This window comes from Hyperolius riggenbachi, chromosome 2 (assembly GCF_040937935.1).
Source record: "Hyperolius riggenbachi isolate aHypRig1 chromosome 2, aHypRig1.pri, whole genome shotgun sequence".
Taxonomy (NCBI): Eukaryota; Metazoa; Chordata; class Amphibia; order Anura; family Hyperoliidae; genus Hyperolius; species Hyperolius riggenbachi.
The window spans coordinates 58,547,111-58,572,806 of NC_090647.1; the positions used below are offsets into that span (position 1 = coordinate 58,547,111).

The window sequence follows — 25,696 nt, forward strand, 5'->3', positions numbered from 1 at the left end:
CTCCGGGACTTTGCGACCCGGAAGTAGTACGCAGCCAGAGTGCCCATAGAGATTCGCTGGCGAGCTGTTCGCTAGCATCTCTACCGTGCGCTTCCCACATTGTCCAGCTCAGCTCTCGCCTTCATTTCCAAAGCATGGCACATGGTGTTCTCCTGTGTGCCTCGGCGTTCAGGATGTTTGCCAGTTGGTCCCTTGCTGTGATTGGCTCAGCAGCAGGCCCTGGCCATCTTATAGCAGATTTCAGGATGTTCTGTATTCTGTGCCCTGGAAAAACGTTAATACACTGAGTACGTCTTTACTTCACATTGCCGTTAGTGCGTTGTGCCTCTTCCCCTTCTCCTTTCTGACAGCAGTGACATTAATTGATTTCCAGCTTCCCTGTTGTCTGTGGTTTAATAACTTAAAGCTGCAGGCTGTGAAGTCACACTGAGATAAATGCATGTGCTGAGGCAGCACAGCAGGAGAAGCCACACATCAAATGTGAGCAACTAAGAGAAGAAAGCCCTCTCCATGCACAGAGAACACGTCTGAGCTGCAGCACGGCCGCTCCACCCAGCGCCAATCTCCCTCACCCAGCCAGCATGGCTTATAATTATACTTACAGAGGACATAAGGCTGAATTCACCAAATGTACTTACATGCAAAATCTTACATTATCACTTGAAATCCTTAAAGGGACACTTAAGGCAACCTAAAAAATGAGTTTTACTTACCTGGGGCTTCTACCAGCCCCCTGCAGCTGTCGGGTGCCCACGCATGTCTCGCTCTGAAGTTCCTGTCCCCCGCCGGCAGCCACTTCCGTTTTTGGCGACAGGCGCCGACAAGGCCTGGGAACACGAGTGATTTGTGGCTTACCTGGTTGCAATAGCACCCTCTATACTGCAGGGGGCTGGTAGAAGCCCCAGGTGAGTAAAACTCATTTTTTTAGGTTGCCTTAAGTGTCCCTTTAAAGGATACCCGAGGTGACATGTGACATGAGATAGACATGTGTAAGTACAGTGCCTAGCGCACAATTAACTAGGCTGTGTTCCTTTTTTTTCTTTCTCTGCCTGGAAGAGTTAAACATCAGGTATGTAAGTGGCAGTTCCTTTCTGAGTCAGGACTGGGTCAGGCTACAGTGTGACCCTCACTGATAAGAATTTACAAAATAGAAAACACCTTCCTAGCAGAAAATGGCTTCTGAGAGCAGGAAAGAGATGAAAAGGATCATTGGTTCATAGATTTTAGCTCTGTCATGCTTCCATAAATGTGTCATTGAACAAAAACAATACAAATGTAAAAACTTAAAAAGTAGATTTAAATATAAATATATATAACGGGCTCCAGGCCTGCACATTGCGGCTGCGCTCATTCACGTACAGGAGGGAGGCCACAAGCTAGTTCCCAACACTAAATTGGTGGTCAGGAGAAGGACGTGGGGAAGCCTTTGGAAAAACCAGGGGCTTCCCTGTACTGAGGTATCTAAATTTTACACCTGTGGATCTCACGGGTTTGTTTTAAATATAGGACAACATTGGTGGGCCCGTGTACGCTCCTCAGGTATAAGGCCACCCCCCACAGCCCCTCTGCAAACTGCAGGACTCCGACTCTAGGTGATCACATCAGCATTCAAGCTGCAAGGTCATGGACATTCTCTGAGTATCGATGGTTGCTGGATCAAGCTTCAGAAACAATTCCTGCTTGGCAAATATGACAGACACATATTCATTCCATGGTATCTCTACCAGCGTCACATTGAGGTGTTTGGCTTCCACCACATTGTAGTTGCAGCTTAACTGAGCTGTCCACCCATTGCCTTCATCAGGCAGCACCTTCCAGGCATCCAGTCATTTCCAAGCCTCTTATGACAGCCAATCACACTGCACATGGCGATTCTCTTCTATTTATATGGGATATACACAGTGGCGTAGCTAAGGAGCTGTGGGCCCCGGTGCAAGTTTTACATGGGGCCCCCCCAAGCACTCTATACATAACAATTGATTTGGCGCACCAAAACCTGCCAAAGACAACCACAGAGTCAGAGTTGCAAGACGGAGATGGGGAACAGTGTTTTAAGGATTACTACTATTCAAAGCATCTATAAAAGTGATTATTACCAGCACAGGACCAACAGAGAGCTAATACTGTGATGAAGGATGGACCCTTCGGGGCCCCTCTAGCCCAAGGGCCCCGATGCGGTCGCTACCTCTGCACCCCCTATTGCTACGCCCCTGGATATACATATGTCCCAATCTCCGGCACGACGTAGGCACAGTGACGTCACAGACATTGCCTAGCAGCGACGCCAGCCACACATAGAGCAGCATTGGTCAGGAAGTCTCGGGAATGCTCAGAATGCAGCCTATCAGGGCCATATTTACCATAAGGCACTGTACAGACGCCTGCTGATGAAAATGCGTCTCATTCCCCTCCCCGAGTGCCTCCCTCCCGCCTTCCCTGTACTATATCCCTGTCCTAATAAGAGTGTAAATTAGGGGTTACTCTCGACATTCCACTGAGCAGTCGGGGCACCACTAGCTACTTAATATTGAGGGTACTTCTGGCTACCTAATGCTTAGGGGCACCTGTAGCTGCCTATGACAAGGGAAGTAAGGGAGAGGTGACAGCTGGGCCAGCCAGCACACTAGTAGTGCAGTTCAGTGGAGGTTGTAGGTTAATGGAGAGCAAAGTCTAAGGTATCAGGACATCTGTGCCTATAGGTTCCTGTATGGTAAAACCGGGCCTGCAGCTTATATTTCTTTACGACTGATGGCGTGATCTCTCAGCTCCATGCACGACCCACATTGTTATGCAGACCAAGCGTACAATGTAATGACATCAGAATGTCATTGGGGTCGTCACTGTCCTGCCTCTTCTGAGGTGCTAGAACATTCCACGTGTCCTGTCTCTCCTTATGCATTTTTCGAGCGAGATTCTTCGTTTTAATCACAGTATTGATTGACACAATGGTAACGGGCCTAATCTCCTGAAAAAGCCTTATTAAAATTCCCGACAAGCATGTAACACACTCTCTGCGCTGTTTATAGCAATTAGATGAGCAGGGCGCTCACTCCGCTTTGAATGATCCATCTAATTGTGATTGTATTCAGTTGATACGGGTTGCCCTGGGGAGCCGCTATCTCCACACTCTGGAATTACAAGAGACTTGTTTAAGGCACCCAGCATACTTAAATCAGACGCCAGCATTTGAAAGATGTGGATTTATAAGGCGAGTTCTACTTCACTGGATTACTAATCACAAAGAAGGAGACGGCGAGCAATGCTTCCCGGGACCTGTATGCAAATACGCCTCTCCAGTAGGTCAGAATGGAAGCAGGTTGATCCGGTACCAAAATATTTTGATGCATGATCTGTCACAAGTGACAAATGCTCATTTTACTTAAGAGCAAATGTAAGCAGTTAAACTCACCTGGGGTTCTACCAGCCCCCTGCAGCTGTCCGGTGCCCTCGCAGTCATGACCAGATCCTCCTATCCACCACCAGCTGCTACTTTCATCGTCGGCCGCCAGGCTCACTGCGCCTGCGCAGGCCTGGCTATGCATCTCCTTCTACGCATTCGGGAACGCATAGAAGGTTACGCATCGCCAGGCCTGTTGGCGAAGTGAAAGTAGCTGGCGGCGGGGGGCCGGGAGGATCCGAGAATGGCTGTGAGGGGCGCCCGTGAGTATGAGGCGTTGCACGGGCGCGCGCCCCGAACCGTCGCTCGTCGCTGATGTCACCAGGCTATTGGCGCGGTCAATCGCCTGGCGACAGGCTGTTCTCCCTCTCTCCCCTTCCCTCCTCCCCTCGATGCTCAGAATTGGAACAGGAGCATTATAGGCTCATAGGCTGGAGCATTAGCCTATGAGAGGACGGCGCTCCCCGGCCAATCAAAGGCCGGGGATCGCCGATCTCGTACAGCGCTGCCGGGGACCGCAGCACTGTACGGATGTAAACAAAGGGGATTTTTTTTACATTAACCTGGCTCTGACTAGCGGCAGAGCGGGGTCCCGGTTCTCATAGCTGCGGGCAGCGCTGGACGGTGGCGTGGGATCGATCAGCGCGTATGGGGCTGGAGGAAGCCCCAGGTATGTATAACTTCTTTTCTTTACAGGATCTCTGGTTCTCTTTAAGTTCTTCCAAAAACGGGCAGCTCCGGAACAGCACATTTGCGAGTGCGCACACAGTATGGAGATGCCCATCTTCGGAAGCACTCGGGGGACACAAATGCTCCCAAATCCTTCGGAGCATACTGCAAGAAGGAGACTTCAACCAAATACCTGCAACTGGGGTGACAGCACTGGAACGAGGAAGCCAAGCAAGGACTGGGTGACATAGCTGTACAGGAAGTGAATTCACTGCTCATTTCCTGTACAACGATGTCACTGTTCCCCGCTGACTCTATCACTTTGGGCCCCAGCACTTGCTATTCCGAGGTCTGGAAATGCCGTCGGGCAGCACAACGAGTAGGTCGGCAGCGCCTAACAGCAGGAAGAGACAATGCAGCCACAGTGACTTGGGCACAAAGGCTGACACATGGGAGACACAGGACGACACAAGAAGTAAAATGGATACAAAAGAAGTACACAATAATTGTAGGGGAAAACATCCACAAGATGCCCCCTGCGTTATAGATGTACTAGGCTTAGTATATATGTTTTCCCCTGTTTTTTGTCCTCTAAACCTAGGTGTGTCTTATAGTCCGGAGCGTCTAATAGTCCGAAAAATACGGTACATGTCAATTGCTGTGCTGTACTTATCCGCCAAACGTGTGCACTCCGATTCTCCTATAGAATCGCAGCTAGTGGAAAAGGGCCCTTAGGGCCTGAGCCCACTAATGCAGTTGTGTCCGCTTTTCAGCAACACACCAATGTAACAGATGCTGAAAAGCGGACAGAAGCGGATACAGCTGCGTTAGTGGGCTCAGGCCCTTAGAGGACAACACGTTTCACAGGTTTTCAACAAATATTGTGCCTTCTGGCTGCAATGAACAGGAACAAGCGCCTCTAATGAAGGCCCCAAGAAGCATAATTTAAAATGCAACAGTTTAAAGGTTCATTCACTCCGGGGCTGATTTGTTTGATATACTGCTATGCGTAAGCATTCACGTCCCCTTTAAATTGCAGCTTTAGGCAGCAAATCAACCATTCCTTATCGCTTCTTAACAGCCAGTTCAGTGAATCTCAATTAAACCTCATTTTCCCATTTTCCATATCTCCAGTCCTGCTTCATTAAAGCTCATCAAATTGAACACAAGTTAAGAATTCTAGAATGCTTCTGTGCCTGACAGTTATGTAAGTTTTATTGTGCTGATATCAAACAGCAGGCAGAGGCTTAACATGTTCAAATTAAAATGACTTTCTTTTATTGTGCCAAACACGGGCGCGGAGAGAAGGGGAGCTGATGAATGGATGTGGCCTCCGCTTCATGATACTGGGATCGCTCGGCATAATTAAGATAATGGCTGTGACATGCCTTGCATTGGAGCAGCTTTATTCCTTAAAATTACTGATGTAAAGCCTCACAGTCCTAATAAGCAGTACAACAAAAACAAGCACTTTTATTTTATTTTATTATTTTGCATTTCAAACTAATTTTGTCAGCAGAACAAAGCGAAAACTTACTTTTTAATCCTGTTTTCCATAATTTTCTCTAACTTGTTCCAGAAACTCTTAAAGGGGAACTTAACTGAATGCAAATGTAATGATTAAAATTTCTTATATTTTACGATCTTCATTTGCAGTATAAATGACTTAGTGTTTGCCCATTGTAAAATCTTTCCTCTCAGATTTAGATTCTCAAAGCGGTTCTCCGGGGGAGGGGTGAATAATACGCAAATCTGCTCGTGCCACCGGAAGCTTACGGCGCACTACGAAGTTTTCTTGTACTTGTAAGCTTCCGATGACACGCACGGGAGTGAGCAGGCGCATGGCCACGGCTAAGCAGCCGCAGTTGGATGGGATGCCATGCTACACCGGGGCCAGCGGCGGGGTATGGCGGATCGTTGGAGGAAGGCGCAGGACATTATAGCTATAGGGGGCTGATAGAAGCTCCAGGTAAGTGTCTGTTTTTTTTTTCAAATCCCCCCCAGAGAACTCCTTTAACCACTTGAGGACCGTGGTGTTAAAAAACCCCTAGTGACCAGGCTGTTTTTTACTAAAACGGCCACTGCAGCTTTAAGGCCAAGCTGCAGGGCCGCACAACTCAGCACACAATTGACCCCCCCCCCCCCTTTTCTCCCCACTAACAGAGCTCTCTGTTGTTGGGGTCTGATCGCCCCGCAGTTGTTTAATTTTTTTTTTTTTGACAATTATTTATATTATTATTTTTGTAATTTCACTATTTTTATTTTTGCCCTGCTCCCTCCTTCCCTCGCGTGATCAGCGTGATCGGCTGTCACACGGCTGTCCCTAGTACAACGCTGCTGCAGATCGCAGCGCTGTACACAGGTATTAGACGTCTAACAGTCTTTGAGCGCCGATTGCCGCTGGGAGACTGAAGGTAGAGCTCCGCCTTCCAAGAAGCAGATCCGCGCGCAGCTTGCGCATGATCTTCTGCTAGCCCCATAGAAGGTGTGGCTGTACACACACGGGTGCATCACAGACATACTCGTGCATAAACAGCAGCGATGTTTTAAATTTCCAGAGAGTCATGGGCAGTAGTGGTGGTCTCAGGAGATGCTTTTCTTCAATTTGTAGGTAACCATCTCTCTTTTTTGTTGGCGTCCGCCTTGGGTTCCCTTTCAATGACAAATGAAGCTAAAGGCCCAGTGCACACCAAAAACCTCTAGCAGATCTGCAAAATGCTAGAGGTTTTTGAAGCAGATTTCAGAGCGATTCTAGGCATGTTAGAGACGTGCTTTAAATATGCCTAGCGTTTTTTGGAGTGTTTTTGTGTAGCAGATTACAAATATTGTTACAGTAAAGCTGTTACTGAACAGCTTCTGTAACAAAAACGCCTGGAAAACCGCTCTGATCTAGCGTTTTTCAGAGCTGTTTTCCAATTTCCTAAACTTTACATTGAGGCAGAAATGCCTCAGAAATCTCGAGAAATGCTGCAGCCCCCGAGTTTGCGTTTGTGAAAAAACGACCCACTCTGGTGTGCACCAGCCCATTCACTTTCATTAGCCAAGCAGTTTTCCCCTGCAAGCATTTTAAAAAACGCTCCAGAACCAGAGTGGTGTGCACCAGCCCAAAGATTGGGTTCTCTTTAAAGGACAAATGAAGTTAAAGGTATATGGAGGCTGTCATATTTATTTCCTTTTAAGCAATACCAGTTGCCTGGCAGTCCATCTGGTCTATTTGACTGAAATAGTGTCTGAATCACACCAGAAACAAGCATGCAGCTAATCTTGTCAGATTTGACAACAAAATGTCAGAAACTCATGATCTGCTGCATGCTTGTTCAGGGTCTATGGGTAATAGTATTAGAGGCAGAGGATCAGCAGGATAGTCAGGAAACTGGTATTGCTTAAAAGCATGGCAGCCCCCATATCCCTCTTACCTCAGTTGTCCTTTAAGATACCGTAGTGAAAGCCTGCTATCTTTAATTAAGTGGTTATTGCTTTTCCTCTTTAGGTGTTTTGTATCCTGCCATCTAATTCCAAGGACAACTATGACTCCGTTAAGAAGTTCTTGACCGTGGAGATGCCAATTCCCAGCCAGTGTGTTCAGAGCCGTACACTCAGCAAACCGCAGATGTTAATGAGCGTGGCCACCAAGATCGCCATGCAGATCATCTGCAAGACCGGAGGAGAGCTCTGGGCCGTGGAGATTCCGGTGACTTCCTGCTCGTTCTACCTTACAGCACCTGACAGAATGATGTTGCCTTGAAATTAATGATCGTTTATTTTTCCACAGCTCAAGTCCCTTATGGTGGTCGGGATTGATGTCAACAAAGATTCTATCAATAAATCTCAGTCAGTCGTTGGGTTTGTGGCCAGCACCAATGCCAGGCTCACAAAGTAAGATCTCTCCAGTCATGTCTTGCCCTTCTTAGTTTCTTCACAAGAAAAGCAATTACCGTATTTTTCAGCATATAAGACACTCCAAACTAAAACACGCACCTAGGTTTAGAGGGCAAAAACTGTGGGGGGGGGAGGGAGGGGGAATAAAGTAAACCTGGTGTGTCTATGGTCCTGGAGCTTCTTGTAGTTGTTCTCCCCAATTATTGTGTCCCCTTTGTACTTTCTGTCCCCCATCTTCACCCTCATGTGCCCCCTTCTGTCCCTCATGTGCCCCTTCTGTTCCGCATGTGCCCCCTTCTGTCCCTCATGTGCCCCCTTCTGTTCCGCATGTGTCCCCTTCTGTTCCACATGTGCCCCCTTCTGTCCCTCATGTGCCCCTTCTGTTCCGCATGTGCCCCCTTCTGTCCCTCATGTGCCCCCTTCTGTCCCTCATGTGCCCCCTTCTGTTCCGCATGTGTCCCCTTCTGTTCCCATGTGCCCCCTTCTGTCCCTCATGTGCCCCCTTCTGTTCCGCATGTGTCCCCTTCTGTCCCCATGTGCCCCCTCATGTGCCCCCTTCTGATCCATGTCCCCATGTGCCCCCTTCTGCCCCCCATGTGCCCCCTTCTGTCCCTCATGTGCCCCCTTCTGTCCCTCATATGCCCATTTCTGTCCCTCATGTGCCCCCTTCTGTCCTCCATGTGTCCCCTTCTGTCCCCCATGTGCTCAGTTCTGCCCCCCATGTTTCCTCTCCTAACTATCATGTGCCCCTTCTGTCCCTCGTGTACTCCTTCCGTCCCCCATGTGCCCTCTTCTGTCCCCCATGTGTCCCCTGCTCTCTCCATGTCATTCTCCGCACCCTGTGTGTAGTTACAATCAGCGGCAGCACGGCTCACCTCATCCAAAGGCGATCAGAGACCTCTCTTCTCCCTCGCTGCTCCCCTAGTTCTGGCTTCTGCTGATCACACCATCAGCAGAAGCTGGCACTATGGGAGCAGTAAGAGAAAAGAGAGGTCTCTGATCGGGGGGGGGGGGGGGGGGTGAGAGAGCGAGGACGACACGGGGAGAATACAGGTAGTTCCTGTATTTGGCATATAAGACGCAGTGACTTTTTCGCCCCATTTTGGAGGGAAAAAAATGCATCTTATCTGCCATAAAATGGAGGGACTCCGAAGATAACAGCTTCTTCATTTTGCCAATACTGCCACCTGTGGTATGGCATTTGATTGAGTGATCAGAGCTGTTTCTTGTACGGTCAGTTGAAAGCCCAGCTAGACCCTGGTAGTTTGGTTAATGGATAGCGACACCTTTGGAGCATTTTTCATTATGGAGGCTGTCACTGGAAGTACAGTAAATCAATCTATAATCAGTAATACGTTGCACACTTGCATTACTTTTCTACTGTGTTTTGGTCACTCCTATGTAGGTAGAAAAACAAAGTCTTGTAAAAGTAATACATTTTAATGTCTAACTGATAGATTTAAAGTATGCAAACTTCCTAGGATCTAGTCCCCTTCTTCAGGCATATTTCCAGTTGTTAACTTATTTATTTATTTATTTATTGTATTTATAAAGCGCCAACATATTACGCATCGCTGGACATTAATTTAGGTTACAGACAATATTTAGGGGTGACATACAGCAATATGACAATACAGGAATACAAGAAAACCAGATCACACACCATAGTATGAGTACAAGGTGAATGCTTAGTCAGTCACTGGATGGAACATGGAGATTAGGCAAGTTAGGTTCACTCAGATGCATAGCATGGGTGCACAGTAATGGAGGTGCATGATCAGGTAGGACACAAAAGGAAGAGGACCCTGCCCAAAGGCTTACAATCTAGAAGGAGAGGTAGGGACACGAAAGGTAGGGGACCAGAGTTCAGCTGTGGGGAGTGGTAGGCCAGATTGAAAAGGTGAGTTTTGAGGGCCTTGTTGAAGATGTTGAAGGAGGGGGCTGCCCTAATGGGTGGAGGTAGGGAGTTCCCATAGTGTTGGAGCAGCTCTTGAGAAGTCTTGGAGGCGTGCATGGGACTGGGTGATGCGGGGGACGGTCAAGCGAAGTTCATTGGAGGAGCGGAGTGAGCGGCTAGGTGAGTACCTCTGAGTAAGATCAGAAATGTAGGTTGGACAGGTTTTGTGGACAGATTTGTAGGTTAGACACAGTATCTTGAATCTGATTCTGGACTGGATAGGAAGCCAGTGGAGGGATTCACGGAGGGGAGCCGCCGTGGTGGAGTGATGGGAGGAGTGGATAATTCTGGCTGCTGCATTCATGATGGACTGCAGTGGGGCTGTTCGGATCATAGGGAGACCAGACAGCAGGGCATTGCAGTAGTCAAGGCGGGAAATTATGAGGGCATGGATGAGGAGTTTGGTGGTGGCAGAGGTCAGGAAAAGGCGAATATTACAGATGTTACGAAGGTGGAAGTTGCAGGACTTTGTGAGATTTGGATGTGAGGAGTGAAGGAGAGTGCGGAGCCCAGGGTGACACCCAGACAGCGGGCTTGAGAGGTAGGGCGAATGGTAGTGTGGTTAAAAGTGACATGCACATCTGGGAGGTTTATGGATGTCCTGGCTGTCCTCTGCCAAAGCTGTGTTTTCTGTGCCTCTGCCTTTTTTTAAGCCATCTACCTTTTGTCTTTTACAAAGCGGAGCCGCACAGTTGCACTCTTCTAGCTGAGGTGAAGTCTGACACAGGAATTGGTTGTATTTAGAATTCCTTACCGTAAAATGGTTGTTTACATTGAATAGTTTCCTGAGATTTTATGTAAACTGCTGTTTTCAACTCAATTTGTAGTTTATGGTGAACAACACTAGGAAGGTACCCTTGCCCTAGGAAGGTCCTACTTCTTTACAGAATGACCTAACAACATTCAAAGCAGGGAGGACTTCTTCTCTGAGTGCCTACTCCACCCGGTTCCAGTTTATTAATATTTGGCATCGGCAACAGGAAGGAGTGGGACTGAGCACCACGTAGGCCGAAGATTGTGCAGTGTTTTCTGAAGTCCACAATGAGACATTGTAGCACCTGAAGCTAAAGGCCTGTTCACATGTTAGATTTTACTCGTCGGGTATCGAGACCCTATCCCTCTAAGGACTGGGCCTGGAGGCTAAAATCGTGTTCTGATATAATGGGGAGGGCTGATGGAGTGGCGGAGATGTGACGTCATGTGGAGCGAGCGTGTAGAACAAAGCGTCCCTCGGCTGAATTGATCCACCTAGCGGATTACTTGCGGGGTTGGGGGCTGTTGTACGCATGCCGGATTATCAGCAGAGGCCGTCAGTATCGGTTGCCTCAGCCAACTTTAATCTAGCGTGTGTACAGACCTTAAGCAGCACTTTTCAGTGTAGAATCATTGCAAACTCTTAAAGTACTATACAGGTATTAAACATCTGACAGGCAAAACCATCAGTTGTAATTAATCCTGCCTACCCCATATCTGTGCTCCACAGGGGGAAGGAGGTAGTTGTGGTCAGGTGATGGCTCTGTGCTGGGGAAGCAGCTCCCACTCCATGCTGCACCAGACGTTATGCACAGCTCTCTGGGTCACATGACTCAGTATCCCAAAAGAGATTTCTCTTGAATGGCTGCAGCAAATATTAAAAGTGTGTAATAGCATAATCCCCATTCAGCTTTACTAACAATGATCCAGGTGGGTGAGCTGGGGATTTATATGCACTGTAGTTGATACTCACCTTGGAAGGGGCGGGAGGCTTCCCGTGTCTTCCTTTGCAGCCTCGTTCCAGCGTTGGGCATCCTGAAGTGTGCCTCCCTGCGCATGCGCACTTACACAGTCAGGCTCCGGCGGAAGTAGTCGATCCCAATCATGTCCATGCTACTGCGCAGGCTCAAACCTGTGCAATAGTGCGTACCTGATCCGGCCTGACATATTCCAAAGAAACCTGTAGAGGATGGTGCTAGTGTGCAACAAGCTCTTCTTCTGTGGCTGCCGGCACTGGAATGGGGCTGCAGAGGAGGAGAAGGTTCCAGAGACTCCGACTCCTCCGTTTATGAAACCTCCTTTAACACTTCATCCATTACGTTGGGCATGCGTTTGTGGTAGTGCGCGTTAGTACGCGTTTCTTCCCTGAAATGTTACAATCCCCACATGCTGGCATCCACAAAAGAGAGGCAGCACTCTTTTTTTGCAGGTGCCAGCGTGTGGGCATTGTAAAAAAATAGGTTTTTGTTACATTTCAGGGAAAAAACGCGTAAAAGAGTGTAAAAGGACCCTAAATGGCTCCGACTCCTTAGTCAATTATTTACCAGGGCTGTGGATTTGGTACAAAAATCATCCGACTCCTCAGTTTATGAAACCACCGTCTCTGACTCCAGGTGCCCAAAATTGCTCTGACTCCTCGACTCCAACTCCACAGCCCTGCTTCCCCTTCCAAGGAAAGTACCATCTAGGGCATACATGTCAAACTCGGACCTGCAAGTGGTTGCCCCACTTTGCATTATGTTTGGCCCACTCTAGACCACCAGGGAAGCTATAATGGAGGTGAAGCCCGAGAACACCAGGGAAGTCATATGGGGAAGGTAGGGGGAAAGCACTAAGCACTAGGGAACTATATAGGGGAGGGGGAGGGCCTCTAGACACCATGGAACTGTATAGGGGAGGGAGGACTACTAGATACCAGGGAACTGTATAGGGGTTGGAGAAGGGCCATTAGACACCTGGGAACTTTATAAGGGAGGAAGGTGGGCAGTAGACATTGAGGTTGGCCTGCGACTAGGTCCATGTGTACAATTTCGGCCCACTTTGTATTTGAGTTTGACATCCCCTGCTGTAGAGCATACATGTCAAACCCGGTTTGCCCACTTTGCATTATGTTTGGCCCACCAGGAAAGCTATATTGGGGGTGAAGCCGTAGATCACCAGGGAAGCCATATGGGTGAGGGAGGGGGATATGTGGTAGGGAGGAGGAAAGAACTAGACAGTGACACCTGGGATCTGTATGGGGGGGGGGGGGTCACTAGACACCAGGGAACTATTTAGGAGTGCAAGGGGGACAACTAGACACCAAGGAACTATTTAGGGGTGGGAAGGGACCAGTAAACACCAGGGAACTGTATTGGGTGGGGAGAGGATCCCTTTAGACACCAGTAAACCTTATAATTGAGGGACGTGGCCACTAGACATTGAGATTGGCTTGCAACTTTGTCCCAATCTTTAATTTTGGTCCGCTTTGTATTTCAGTTTGACATCCCTGCTCTAGGGGAACTTTTTTTTTTCACTTCAATTGTCCTTTAAAAATCAGCAGATTGTTTTTGGCAGTCTGCTAGAAGTGGTTTTACAGCAATAGATAACCCTTTATTTTTTTTCTTTGCATTTTATATAAGTACAATTTAGTAGAAAATAGGATATCCGATTTAACAAGTAGCTGTTTTCCAGACTGCAGGCAGTTTAGCATTACCAATCATTCCCACCGCTCACTAAGAGAATGAGTTTTCCTGCTCCTGCAATGGCACTTGTGTTTTTGTTATGTTTTTTTATATATATTTATATTTTTTTTCTTCCTCGCAGGTGGTTTTCACGATGCATCATCCAGAAAACGTCAACAGATTTTGCCGATTGCCTGAAAGTGTGCATGCTAGGTAATTTATCCGGCAGCCCCTGAAGCAGCGGAGACGGGCAGAGCGCTCTCTCTGTATATTAATCAGCCTAGAAATAGGAAGTGAAAACATGTTTACAATTAATCCGGGCGATGCGTTCGGGCTGGCAGCGCCTGGCATTTATTCAAGGAAGTAAAATAAAGTTATTGCTCTGCACTTACTCCAGCCAGAGCTGAGTACAGATCTAATCAGCAGGGGTATTTAGTACACAGCACAGGTTAGCGATTGCATACAGTGGGACGTTTGCCGAGGCTTGATTTTTCGCACTATTTTTATATTTGCTTAATCTTCCGGCTAGGTGTTAAGGTGCCCATACATCTATCGACTTGGCGGCCGATCAGCCATCCGATTCAATAATTATTATTGAATTGGATGAAAAACAGTGCCGCCAAGTGCATGCTCGCTCGACAATGCACAAAGTTTCGGGCCAAGCATGTTGATCAGACAGGCTGCAAGATGTCTGGCCGTTGTGGTCTATCAGGTGCGCGGTGGTAACAGCGAGCCATATTGGGACAAGGGAAAACGTGACGAAACCCCTGTTGCTGTCCCCCTTAAAGAGAACGCGAGGCGGAATATTTATACCCAGACCCAGAGGCATGTCATGTGCACAATGAAATGCTTCTGTGTGTCTCTATTGCCGCCACTAGTCCCCCGAACGATTCCCTATAAAATATACATACCCGGGTCTTCCCCCAGCTCCCTCTGGCCTGATCGCTCCCATGGCTGGAGCCCCAGGTATGTATATTTTACAGGGAATCGTTTTTCGCTGGTTCTCTTTAACATACTGTGTTTACAAATTAGCAGCTCTGCTGTGGCAGTCAGCTGACACGGGGAGGGATCAAATTACCCTTGTGATTAGTCACAGATGAGAGGGAATTAGACCGGCTAAACTCTCTAAATACATACAGGGTGCATTTCTCTATATTTACCCTCTGTCCTGTGCAAGAGTTCAGGTCCACTTTAAGTGGAAAAGTATGGCAGACTCGGTTTTCCTCTCCATTAAGGCTCACATTAATAGCAGCACATCATTAACTAAATGTATATATCAACAGCAGCTAATAATCATCCAATTCTGTATATATGAAATAACGTGGTGAAGAATGGTACATTGACAGCAGCCTATTGTGTGCAAAGTTATTTGGTGAAAGGCATTTGCACTGCATGGGACGCAGGGTGACAGCTATTATCTGAAAAATAAGATAAGACATGGAAAATATAATGTATTCTAAAGGGCTCTCATACCCAGATAACAGAGAGCCCTTGCTGAGGAGACTGGTGTCTGTATTTATCCAGCGTTTCCTTCACTGCAGTATAATGGGCTGACCTCGCTGGACTATATCACAGCTATCACTTATGTGAGCTATTGGGATGAGAGCTAGCTCAAAAGCATTGCCCTGTTTCATAACAGATGTTAGCCTATTGAAGATTTTCTATCCAGATAGGTCTTGGTTCAGTCAGCGATGAGTATTTATCTCAAAAGTATCTCATCACAAGTCAAGAAATTAGAAAAAATAAAAAAAAGCCAACCTTGTTAAAGCATCAGGGACAGCCATACTATCCCAGAGAGAAAAAATAACATATATATGTAGATAAATACTTGTCATACTTACATAATATACAGGTCCTTCTAAAAAAATTAGCATATTGTGATAAAGTTCATTATTTTCTGTAATGTACTGATAAACATTAGACTTTCATATATTTTAGATTCATTACACACAACTGAAGTAGTTCAAGCTTTTTATTGTTTTAATATTGATGATTTTGGCATACAGCTCATGAAAACCCCAAATTTCTATCTCAAAAAAATTGCATATCATGAAAAGGTTCTCTAAACGAGCTATTAACCTAATCATCTGAATCAACTAATTAACTCTAAACACCTGCAAAAGATTCCTGAGGTTTTTAAAAACTCCCAGCCTGGTTCGTTACTCAAAACCGCAATCATGGGTAAGACTGCCGACCTGACTGCTGTCCAGAGGGCCATCATTGACACCCTCAAGCAAGAGGGTAAGACACAGAAAGAAATTTCTGAATGAATAGGCTGTTCCCAGAGTGCTGTATCAAGGCACCTCAGTGGGAAGTCTATGGGAAGGAAAACGTGTGTCAGAAAACGCTGCGCAACGAGAAGAGGTGACTGGACCCTGAGGAAGATTGTGGAGAAGGACCGATTCCAGACCTTGGGGGACCTGCGGAAGCAGTGGACTGAGTCTGGAGTAGAAACATCCAGAGCCACCGTGTACAGGCGTGTGCAGGAAATGGGCTACAGGTGCCGCATTCCACAGGTCAAGCCACTTTTGAACCAGAAACCGCGGCAGAAACGCCTGACCTGGGCTACAGAGAAGTCGCACTGGACTGTTGCTCAGTTGTCCAAAGTACTTTTTTCAGATGAAAACAACTTTTGCATGTCATTCAGAAATCATGGTGCCAGAGTCCGGAGGAAGACTGGGGAGAGGGAAATGCCAAAATGCCTGAAGTCCAGTGTCAAATACCCACAGTCAGTGATGGTCTGGGGTGCCATGTCAGCTGCTGGTGTTGGTCCACTGTGTTTTATCAAGGGCAGGGTCAATGCAGCTAGCTATCAGGAGATTTTGGAGCACTTCATGCTTCCATCTGCTGAAAAGCTTTATGGAGATGAAGATTTCATTTTTAAGCACGACCTGGCACCTGCTCACAGTGCCAAAACCACTGGTGAATGGTTTACTGACCATGGTATTACTGTGCTCAATTGGCCTGTCAACTCTCCTGACCTGAACCCCATAGAGAATCTGTGGGATATTGTGAAGAGAAAGTTGAGAGACGCAAGACCAAACACTCTGGATGAGCTTAAGGCCGCTATCGAAGCATCCTGGGCCTCCATAACACCTGATCAGTGCCACAGGCTGATTGCCTCCATGCCACGCCGCATTTCTGCAAAAGGATTCCCGACCAAGCATTAAGTGCATAACTGAACATAATTATTTGAAGGTTGACTTCTTTTGTTTCAAAAACACTTTTCTTTTATTGGTCGGATGAAATATGCTAATTTTTTTAGATAGGAATTTGGAGTTTTCATGAGCTGTATGCCAAAATCATCAATATTAAAACAATAAAAGGCTTGAACTACTTCAGTTGTGTGTAATGAATCTAAAATATATGAAACTCTAATGTTTATTAGTACATTGTAACGATAGGTGTCAGCAACCAGAGAGAATCTGATTCTTGGCGATCTGCAGTATCCCCAAGAATACAGATATACCTGTGTGATGAAACACGGAAAAGCCGCTGTCTCTCAAGGCGAGGCGGCTCTTTCCGCGTCCAGCATGGCGTCACAACGCGGAAAAAACGCCGCATGCCGCTTAGGCAGAGCGGCGGAATCCGCATCGGAGGCGGCTCCCGCACTCAGTTCACTGGATACATTGCAAGACAGTACTGGTGTGGCTGGGACTGATAGTCCACCAAGATTCAGACTTACACGCGCGCGAGCACAGAGGCAGAGTTTAAATAGCAGTTAGAAGGGTGTCGGCTGACCAGCTGGGTCAGCTGACAAATTCCACTGCTCTCATTGGACCAGCAATTAGGGAGGTCCTGGAAAGGTCCTAGAGTATATATACTGCTGGTTGTTCACTTGCTCTTTGTCTGGCGTGCGATCACATATGTGGAAGCACCCAGATCCGTAGTCAGATCCGCAAGTGTGCCGGGACCAGCTGGAGCTGTAATCCTACACTTAGCTAGATTTTGTTGATAGCTTAAAGTACTAGTTTGATTGTGATTATTTGTTATGACTTTTGCCTGCCTTGACTACCCTTCTGAACTCTGATCTTGTACCTTGATATTTCTGATACCCTGTTGCCGAACCCCGGCTCGTTTCTAGACTCCGCCTCAGTCTCCTGATTCTGTACCTCGATATTTCTGATACCCCGTTACTGAACCCTGCCTGTACTTAGACTCCGCCTTTGCCTCCTGATCTTGTACTTTATCTGTCCGTGTGTGTACGACCTGGTTTGTCCGACTTTGAGAACCGACCTTACCGTTAGAGGCGGTTCCTCGCTCTGTTAGCGACCTTTCCTCCTGAGGGTCACTTCCAGACATCCTTCCTACTGTCAGTCTGACTCCTCCCGTCTTGGAGAGCTCAGGTCTGCAGAAGGAATCTGTGCAGTACTCCTTGCTGCACTGAGGCCTAGTCCTCAAAGTGTTACTGTTACACCAAACACTACACTCTACTCAGGTGAACAGAGGTTAGCTAGTATATCGGATTATCGGTGAGACTGCAGATCACTTATAATCTGGTATATATCTGTATTCCCAGTGATACTGCAGATCACCGGTAATCAGATCCTCTCTGTGCTTCACCGATCGTTACAACCTGATTATTGAGGATCTGCAGAATCGCCAATAATCCAAGTATAACTAGCCTCTAGACACCTGAAGCGTGTAAGTGTTTGGTGTAACAGTAGGAACTGGACCACCGGGGTAGCAGGTGGTCCAATAAGTAGAGAAAGACTCTACTGCAGTCAAGGGCTCCAGGAGGGGGAGTCCCTGACTGGTTTTGCAGCAAGGCCCCCTCTGAGGAGCAGGGGACCCCTGCAGGAGGACTGAGCACCCAAGGGGTGGGTGACAGCCAGAAGGTCGGGCAGGCCGGGTCGGCAACACACAGACAGATAAAGTACAGAGACAGGAGACTGATTCGGTAACCAGGGACAGGCAGGGTCGGCAACAGTAGATCAGATGTGCGAAGGTACCGAATCAGAAAGCAGAAGAGAAGTCAGGAGAGCTACAATTCATAAACAGATATCCAATAATGCCTAGTCTAGAGTGTGAGGTCCGTGGTCCCACACCCAGGAACTGGTCAAAGAAATAACACAGATGATACACAGTATTCCTAGTCTGGGGTGTGAGGTCCGTGATCTCTACACCCTGGAACTGGTCTAAAGGATAACACAGATAATAATACAGTGAACTGGCTAAGTGTGGATTCCCAGGTCCACCTGCTTCCATCACACTGAAGGATCTGACTAAGGTCTGAGTGCTAACACCTAGGTATTCGCAACGCCAGACAACCAGCAACTGAACGGCAAGAGATATATATAGTAAAGCGCTCCACAACGCCGCCCAGCTCCTATCAACCAATCACCTTTAATCTTGGTGGTGGGCTGCTTCACTTCACTGCTGGGAATTGTGAGCACTAATTATATTACATTGCTGTTTGTATATTGTTTTTTGCTGCTGCAATATCTGGTGGATTGTCTGTGTGGTTCATCTGATATTAAACAGCAAGTGTCAGTTTTTAAAAGTACAAATTTTTTTTTCTTTTCCCTCTAGTTTGTTTTGCAGCAGGCAATTGGCTAGGGGGAGGGACTAGCTGCAACACAGGTGTTAAATTAAACAGGAAGTGTAGGCCAAACCTTTAATCTTGGTGGTGGGCTGCTTCACTTCACTGCTGGGAATTGTGAGCACTAATTATATTACATTGCTGTTTGTATATTGTTTTTTGCTGCTGCAATATCTGGTGGATTGTCTGTGTGGTTCATCTGATATTAAACAGCAAGTGTCAGTTTTTAAAAGTACAAATTTTTTTTTTCTTTTCCCTCTAGTTTGTTTTGCAGCAGGCAATTGGCTAGGGGGAGGGACTAGCTGCAACAGGAGGTATTTGGTCAGCTTCAGGACTCAGTACTGAGCTTGCTCAGTCTGTGGCTTGCTCACTAAGTGGCTGCGACACAAGTGGCATAGGCGTTAAAAACAGGTGTTAACACAGGCACAAAGAGAGTGGTGAGAGGAAGTAGGTAAGGACAAAAAAAAATTAAAAAAAAAAAAAAAAAATTCAATCAATATTGTGGTTTTTTGCATTGGTTAGAATGTGCTAGGCACGTTGTGGTGTAGTCTTTAAATTTTGAGGACTCCACCCCAACTTCACTCACTCCACCTCCACTCCTCCACCCCTCCGCCCCTCCTTCTCCCCCTCCTCCCCCCCTCCCCCTCCTCCCCCCCCCCCCCCCTCTTCACTCACTCCCCAACTTCACTTACTCTCCCTTTCCTCCTCCCCAGCTACACTCACTCTCCCATTTCATCTTTTACCACCACAGTTTACTTTAAATAATTTTTCCCCACACAAAAGTCATCATGTTGGACTATGCTGTACAGTGTACATCCTGCAACATGTATGCATGCCTTGATCAGCGGATTGAGGGTGTTTACTGTTGCCCTGGGTGTGTGCGTGTTGCTCAGATAGAGGCGGAAGTCGCAGAGCTAAATAAGCATCTCGCAACACTGAGAAGCATACACAACATGGAGAAGAGCTTGGATCTCACGATCCAGACACTGGATGGAACCGTTGAAGATGAGGAGGGTGGAGTACAGCCGGACCAAGAAGCAGAGGCAGCCGCTAGTTGGGTCACAGTTAGAAGGGGTAGGGGAAAAAGTGGCAGGGAGGCTAGTCCCGAGTTGTCCCTCACTAATAAGTATGCTTGTTTGCGTAATATTGGGGAGGATGATTCAGGAGTAGCAAGGCTGCAGCAGGATGTGCTCCTTAGCAACCAAGGGGCAGACTGCTGTAACGAGAAAGGGAATAGGAGTGCAGCTAAGGCTAGACAGGTACTGGTGGTAGGGGATTCAATTATTAGGCGCACAGATAGGGTAATCTGTCGAAGAAACCGCGAATGCCGTACAGTCTGTTGCCTCCCGGGTGCTCGGGTTCGGCATGTAGCGGAAAGAATTGACAGATTACTGGGTGGGGCTGGGGAAGACCCGGCTGTCATGGTACACATTGGCACCAATGACAAAGTTAGTGGGAGATGGAAGGTCCTCAAAAATGATTTTCAGGTACTTGGAGATAAACTTAAAGCAAGGACCTCCAAGGTGGTGTTTTCTGAAATACTGCCAGTGCCACGTGCTACATCTGAGAGACAGAGGGAGCTTAGGGAGTTAAATAAGTGGCTGAGAAATTGGTGTAGGAAGGAAGGGTTTGGGTTCCTGGAGAACTGGGCAGACTTTGCAGTCGGCTACAGGTTCTACAGCAGGGATGGGCTGCACCTTAATGGGGAGGGTGCAGCTGCATTGGGGGAGAAGATGGCTAAACGGTTGGAGGAGATTTTAAACTAGGATCTGGGGGGAGGCGGGAGGATAAAGTCTCAATACATAGACAAGATGAGGTAAAAAGACAGTGGGAACCTATCATTATGGAGGGTGGAGAGGGGGGTGGGGACAGTGTAAAGATTAAGGAGGTTGGTAAAAATTCAAGTAGCCAATTTCATGTAAACAAAATTGGTAAATGTGGTGGTAAAAATATAAAGTGCATGGTAACCAATGCTCGGAGCCTTGCAAATAAAATAGACGAACTAGAGTTCATTCTGAATGACAAAGGCTATGACATTGTGGGAATAACCGAGACATGGATGGATGAAAGCCATGACTGGATAGCTAATTTAAAAGGATACAATGTGTTTAGGAGGGATAGAACAGGGAAAAAAGGTGGAGGGGTTTGTCTCTTTGTTAAGAATTCTCTTACAGCTGTCCTCAACGATGAGATGGAGGAAGATTGCGAAGATGTAGAGTCCGTTTGGGTAAATATTCATGGTGGAAATAAAAGTTGCCAATTGCTTATTGGGGTATGCTACAGGCCACCTCTTATTAATGAAGCTGCAGAACTGCAATTACTACAGCAGATTGAAAAAGCTGCAGGTAAAAATGAGGTCGTAATTATGGGCGACTTCAACTTTCCAGACATTGACTGGAGTATTGAGGCTACCCATTCTGGTAAAAGCAGCAGATTTCTGGCAGCACTACAGGACAATTACTTGACTCAAATGGTAACTGAACCAACTAGGGGGAATGCGTTACTGGATCTGATCATTTCTAATAGACCAGATAATGTATCAAATGTGCAGGTTCAAGAACATTTGGGAAATAGTGATCACAACATGATAACGTTTGAGCTGGTGACTGATAGGCCACGGGGCAGCGGGACCACTAAAACTATGAACTTTAGAAAAGCAAAGTTCACTCAAATTAGGCAGGCACTAAGTTTGGTGAACTGGGATAATGTACTACAAGGGGAAGACACTGAAGGGAAATGGCAAGCTTTTAAACTTATACTCAATCAATACTGTAGTATGTATATCCCATATGGAAACAAAATGTCTAGGAATAAAAAAAGGCCTCTATGGATGAATAGAAAGGTTAAAGATAAAATGAAGAGGAAAAAGAATGCCTATAAGGTCTTAAAACAGGAGGGGACAGAGGCTGCACTAAGCAATTATAAGGAGTGCAATAAAAATTGTAAAAAAGAAATTACGCAGGCAAAGATTGAAGCTGAAAAACAAATCGCTAAGGATATCAAATCTAACCCAAAAAAGTTTTACAAGTACATTAACTCTAAAAAAAGAAAGGTTGACTGTATAGGACTCCTAAAGGATAAGGATGGGAACTCAATGGTGGATGACCAAGGTAAGGCAGAGTTATTAAATGCTTTCTTTGCTTCTGTCTTCACAAAAGAAACAGCACTGTTGCAAACTACAGAGGCGGAAGAGTCTCAATCTTCTAACTGTAATATTAAATACTTAACGCAGGAAGAAGTGAAGGCAAGACTAAATAAATTAAAAATAGACAAGGCACCTGGCCCGGATGGCATGCATCCTAGGGTCCTAAGGGAATTAAGTTCAGTTATAGATAAACCCCTTTATCTTATCTTTTGTGACTCTCTTGCAACTGGCAGAGTCCCAGTGGATTGGCGTACAGCCCACGTTTTCCCATTATTTAAGAAGGGCAAAAAATCTGATCCAGGAAATTATAGACCTGTAAGTTTAACATCAGTTGTATGCAAACTATTTGAGGGGTTACTAAGAGATACTATACATGACTTCATAGTAGAAAATAATCTTATTTCTCAGCATCAACATGGGTTTACTAAAGACAGGTCCTGTTTGACTAACATGCTCAGCTTTTATGAGGTAGTGAATGCTAATATGGATATTGGGAATGCTGTAGATGTGATATACTTGGACTTTGCAAAGGCCTTCGACACTGTTCCCCACAAAAGTCTGGTGCAAAAGTTGAGGATGCAAGGACTGGGGAAGAGTCTGTGTTCATGGATAGGGAACTGGCTAATGGACAGAAAACAAAGAGTTGTGGTCAATGGATCATACTCAAAATGGGAGACTGTTAGCAGTGGGGTCCCACAGGGGTCTGTTCTGGGTCCAGTGCTCTTCAATTTATTTATTAATGACCTAGTAAATGCAGTAGTGAGCAATGTTGCTATTTTTGCAGATGATACAAAATTGTGCAGAATCATTAACTCTCAGGAAGATAGTGTCATATTGCAACAGGATCTGGATATGATGGCTATATGGGCACATACATGGCAGATGAAATTCAATGTTGACAAATGTAAGGTCATGCATTTTGGACGTACTAATGGTCTAGCACCATACAAAATAAATGGGATACAGTTGGGGACATCAAACTTGGAGAAGGACTTAGGAGTACTCATTGACAACAAGTTAAATAATCGTACTCAATGCCAAGCAGCTGCAGCTAAAGCTAACAAAATTTTGGGATGCATTAAAAGGGAAATAAAAACTCGAGATGCTAGCATAATATTGCCCCTGTTTAACTCTCTAGTAAGGCCACATCTGGAATATGGAATTCAGTTCTGGGCACCACATTACAAAAAAGATATTGCAGTTTTAGAGCAGGTGCAGAGACGAGCAACAAAATTGATGCGTGGGATGGAAGGTCTCACTTATCGAGAAAGGTTAGATAAACTGGGTTTATTTAGTCTAGAGAAAAGACGCCTTAGAGGGGATCTAATTAACATGTATAAATACATCAGAGGGCAATATAATACCTTGGCGGATGAGCTTTTTGTCCCTAGGCCTTCTCAAAGGACTAGAGGACATGATCTGCGCATGGAGGAAAAATGTTTTAGCCATTTATTTAGGAAAGGGTTCTTTACAGTAAGAGTGATTAAGATGTGGAATGCATTGCCACAGGAAGTCGTTATGGCAAACTCTATACCTGCATTTAAAGGGGGCTTAGATGCTTTCCTTGCGTTGAAAGACATCCATGGCTACAATTACTAGGTAATGCCTAATGATGTTGATCCAGGGATTTTATCTGATTGCCATCTGGAGTCGGGAAGGAATTTTTCCCTTTAGGGGCTAATTGGACCATGCCTTGTAAGGGTTTTTTCGCCTTCCTCTGGATCAACAGGGATATGTGAGGGAGCAGGCTGGTGTTGTACTTTATACTGGTTGAACTCGATGGACGTGTGTCTTTTTTCAACCAGAATAACTATGTAACTATGTAACCTGCTGAGCTGGGATCAGCTGACCGCCTCGATCAGCTGACCCTTCTCCTATTGGCATAAAGAGCCTGTCTTGCGGCGCGCGCGTAGTTCTCCATCTGTGTGTGCACACAGATGGAGAACTAGGTCCAGACAAACTAGACGCATGTTTCTCCGCAATCCATCACATACATTACAGAAAATAATGAACTTTATCACAATATGATAATTTTTTGAGAAGGACCTGTATGTATTGTACTGTCCACGTTTTAATTTCAGTGAATTTTATATAGTAAAGAAAGAGAAAACTGTTCCAGGAATTTTCCATCTTTACTGCATCTGACTGAATCCAATCCTGATGTCATTTCCTCCCTTGTGCTTTTTTTCTCTCCCAGAAACTGCACTGTTTTGTCTAGCTTGCTTTGTAAACATGTGAACACAGCATAGATTTTATTTCAGCAGCTTCTGCATAGAGGTGAGGTGTATTACCCCTCTCAGCCTCCTGTCACACTGCACTGCCCTCAGCCAATCAGTGAGGAGCAGGAAAGTGGGACAGGAGATAACAAACTTACCTCTCCTCGGCAATGTACCAGAATAGAGCTAGGCTGATTGGAATGGAATTTGATTTTGTGGCTGACAATCCTGCTTTAATATACAGTATATACTACCGTGCTTCCCTGAATATAAGACACTGTCTTATATTCTTTTGGGGAGAAAAATAAGGACTAGGGCTTATTTTCAGGGAGAGGGGGTCCTTATATTTCGGGAGGGGTGGACGCTATGTGTATGGGGAGGTGTGTGGTCTCTTACAGCACCTCCCGTGTGGCTGCGTCCCCTCCGTTCACATATAATTGCTCCGGTATCATAGCATGTCAGTGCTGTGACCTTCCACAGGAACGTGACCGCGCTCCCCTATGTCACAATCAATGTGCACCGGGGACGTCCTTAGCTAGTTCTTGGGTGGGCTTATATTTCAAGCCTGCTTTAAATATAAGCTAGGACTTAATTTGGGGGAGGTCTTATTTTAGGGGGAAACACGGTAGTGGCACAGTTCAACCATTTCTGCCGCCCGGACGTGAAGCTCACGTCCGGGCGGCTGCTCTGCTGCAGTGCCATGCTTCGGCATGCTCCAGCGCACTGTCCCCCGGTAGGCCTGGGATCAGTAAACGGGAACAAGGGTTCCGATCACCGATCCGTGTCCCCGGCAGAAAAACCGAAGCGCTCTTACTAGAGGCTTCAGTCTTTCTGCACGTAAAAATTTCCGCATCCCCCTTGTGCTTCCGCTTAACAAGAAGCACAAGAAGGGGAAAAAACGACTCAAGGTGGCCATCTTGTGGCCAAATAGTAAAACTACATCTACATATTTTTTACATGACAATTTACACATATTATAACATTAAAAATTAACTGTTTATTTCCCACACCAAAATATTACCCAAATAAAATTTTTAATGGAAAAAAAATACAATTTAAAAAAAAAAAAACACATAAATAGTTACCTAAGGGTCTGAACTTTTTAAATATGCATTTGAAGGGGTTATACTACGAACATTTTTTAAATTATAAGCTTGTGAATAGTGATGGACGCAGAACGGAAAAAATGCACCTTTATTTCCAAATAAAATATTGGCGCCATACATTGTGATAGGGACAAAATGTAAATGGTGTCATAAACGAGACAAACGGGCGAATAAAATACATAGGTTTTAATTATGGTAGCGTAGATTATTTTACAGCTATAATGGCCGAAAACTGAGAAATAATGCATTTTTTCCATTTTTTCTTATTAATCCTGTTAAAATGCATTTATAAAAAAAATAATTCTTAGCAAAATGTACCACCCAAAGAAATCCTAATTCGTGACGGAAAAAAACATGATATAGATCAAT

General features: G+C 45.9%; 1 protein-coding gene across 1 annotated transcript in view; it reads left to right on the plus strand.

The window, feature by feature from the left end:
* The window catches only part of PIWIL4 (piwi like RNA-mediated gene silencing 4), a 313,719-nt gene that overhangs the window by 251,340 nt on the left and 36,683 nt on the right, over positions 1-25,696 (plus strand). Inside the window, exons 15-17 of the mRNA XM_068266824.1 lie at positions 7,557-7,757; positions 7,839-7,942; positions 13,461-13,531. Of these exons, the coding sequence (XP_068122925.1) occupies positions 7,557-7,757; positions 7,839-7,942; positions 13,461-13,531 (376 nt within the window). The remainder of the gene's footprint in view (positions 1-7,556; positions 7,758-7,838; positions 7,943-13,460; positions 13,532-25,696) is intronic.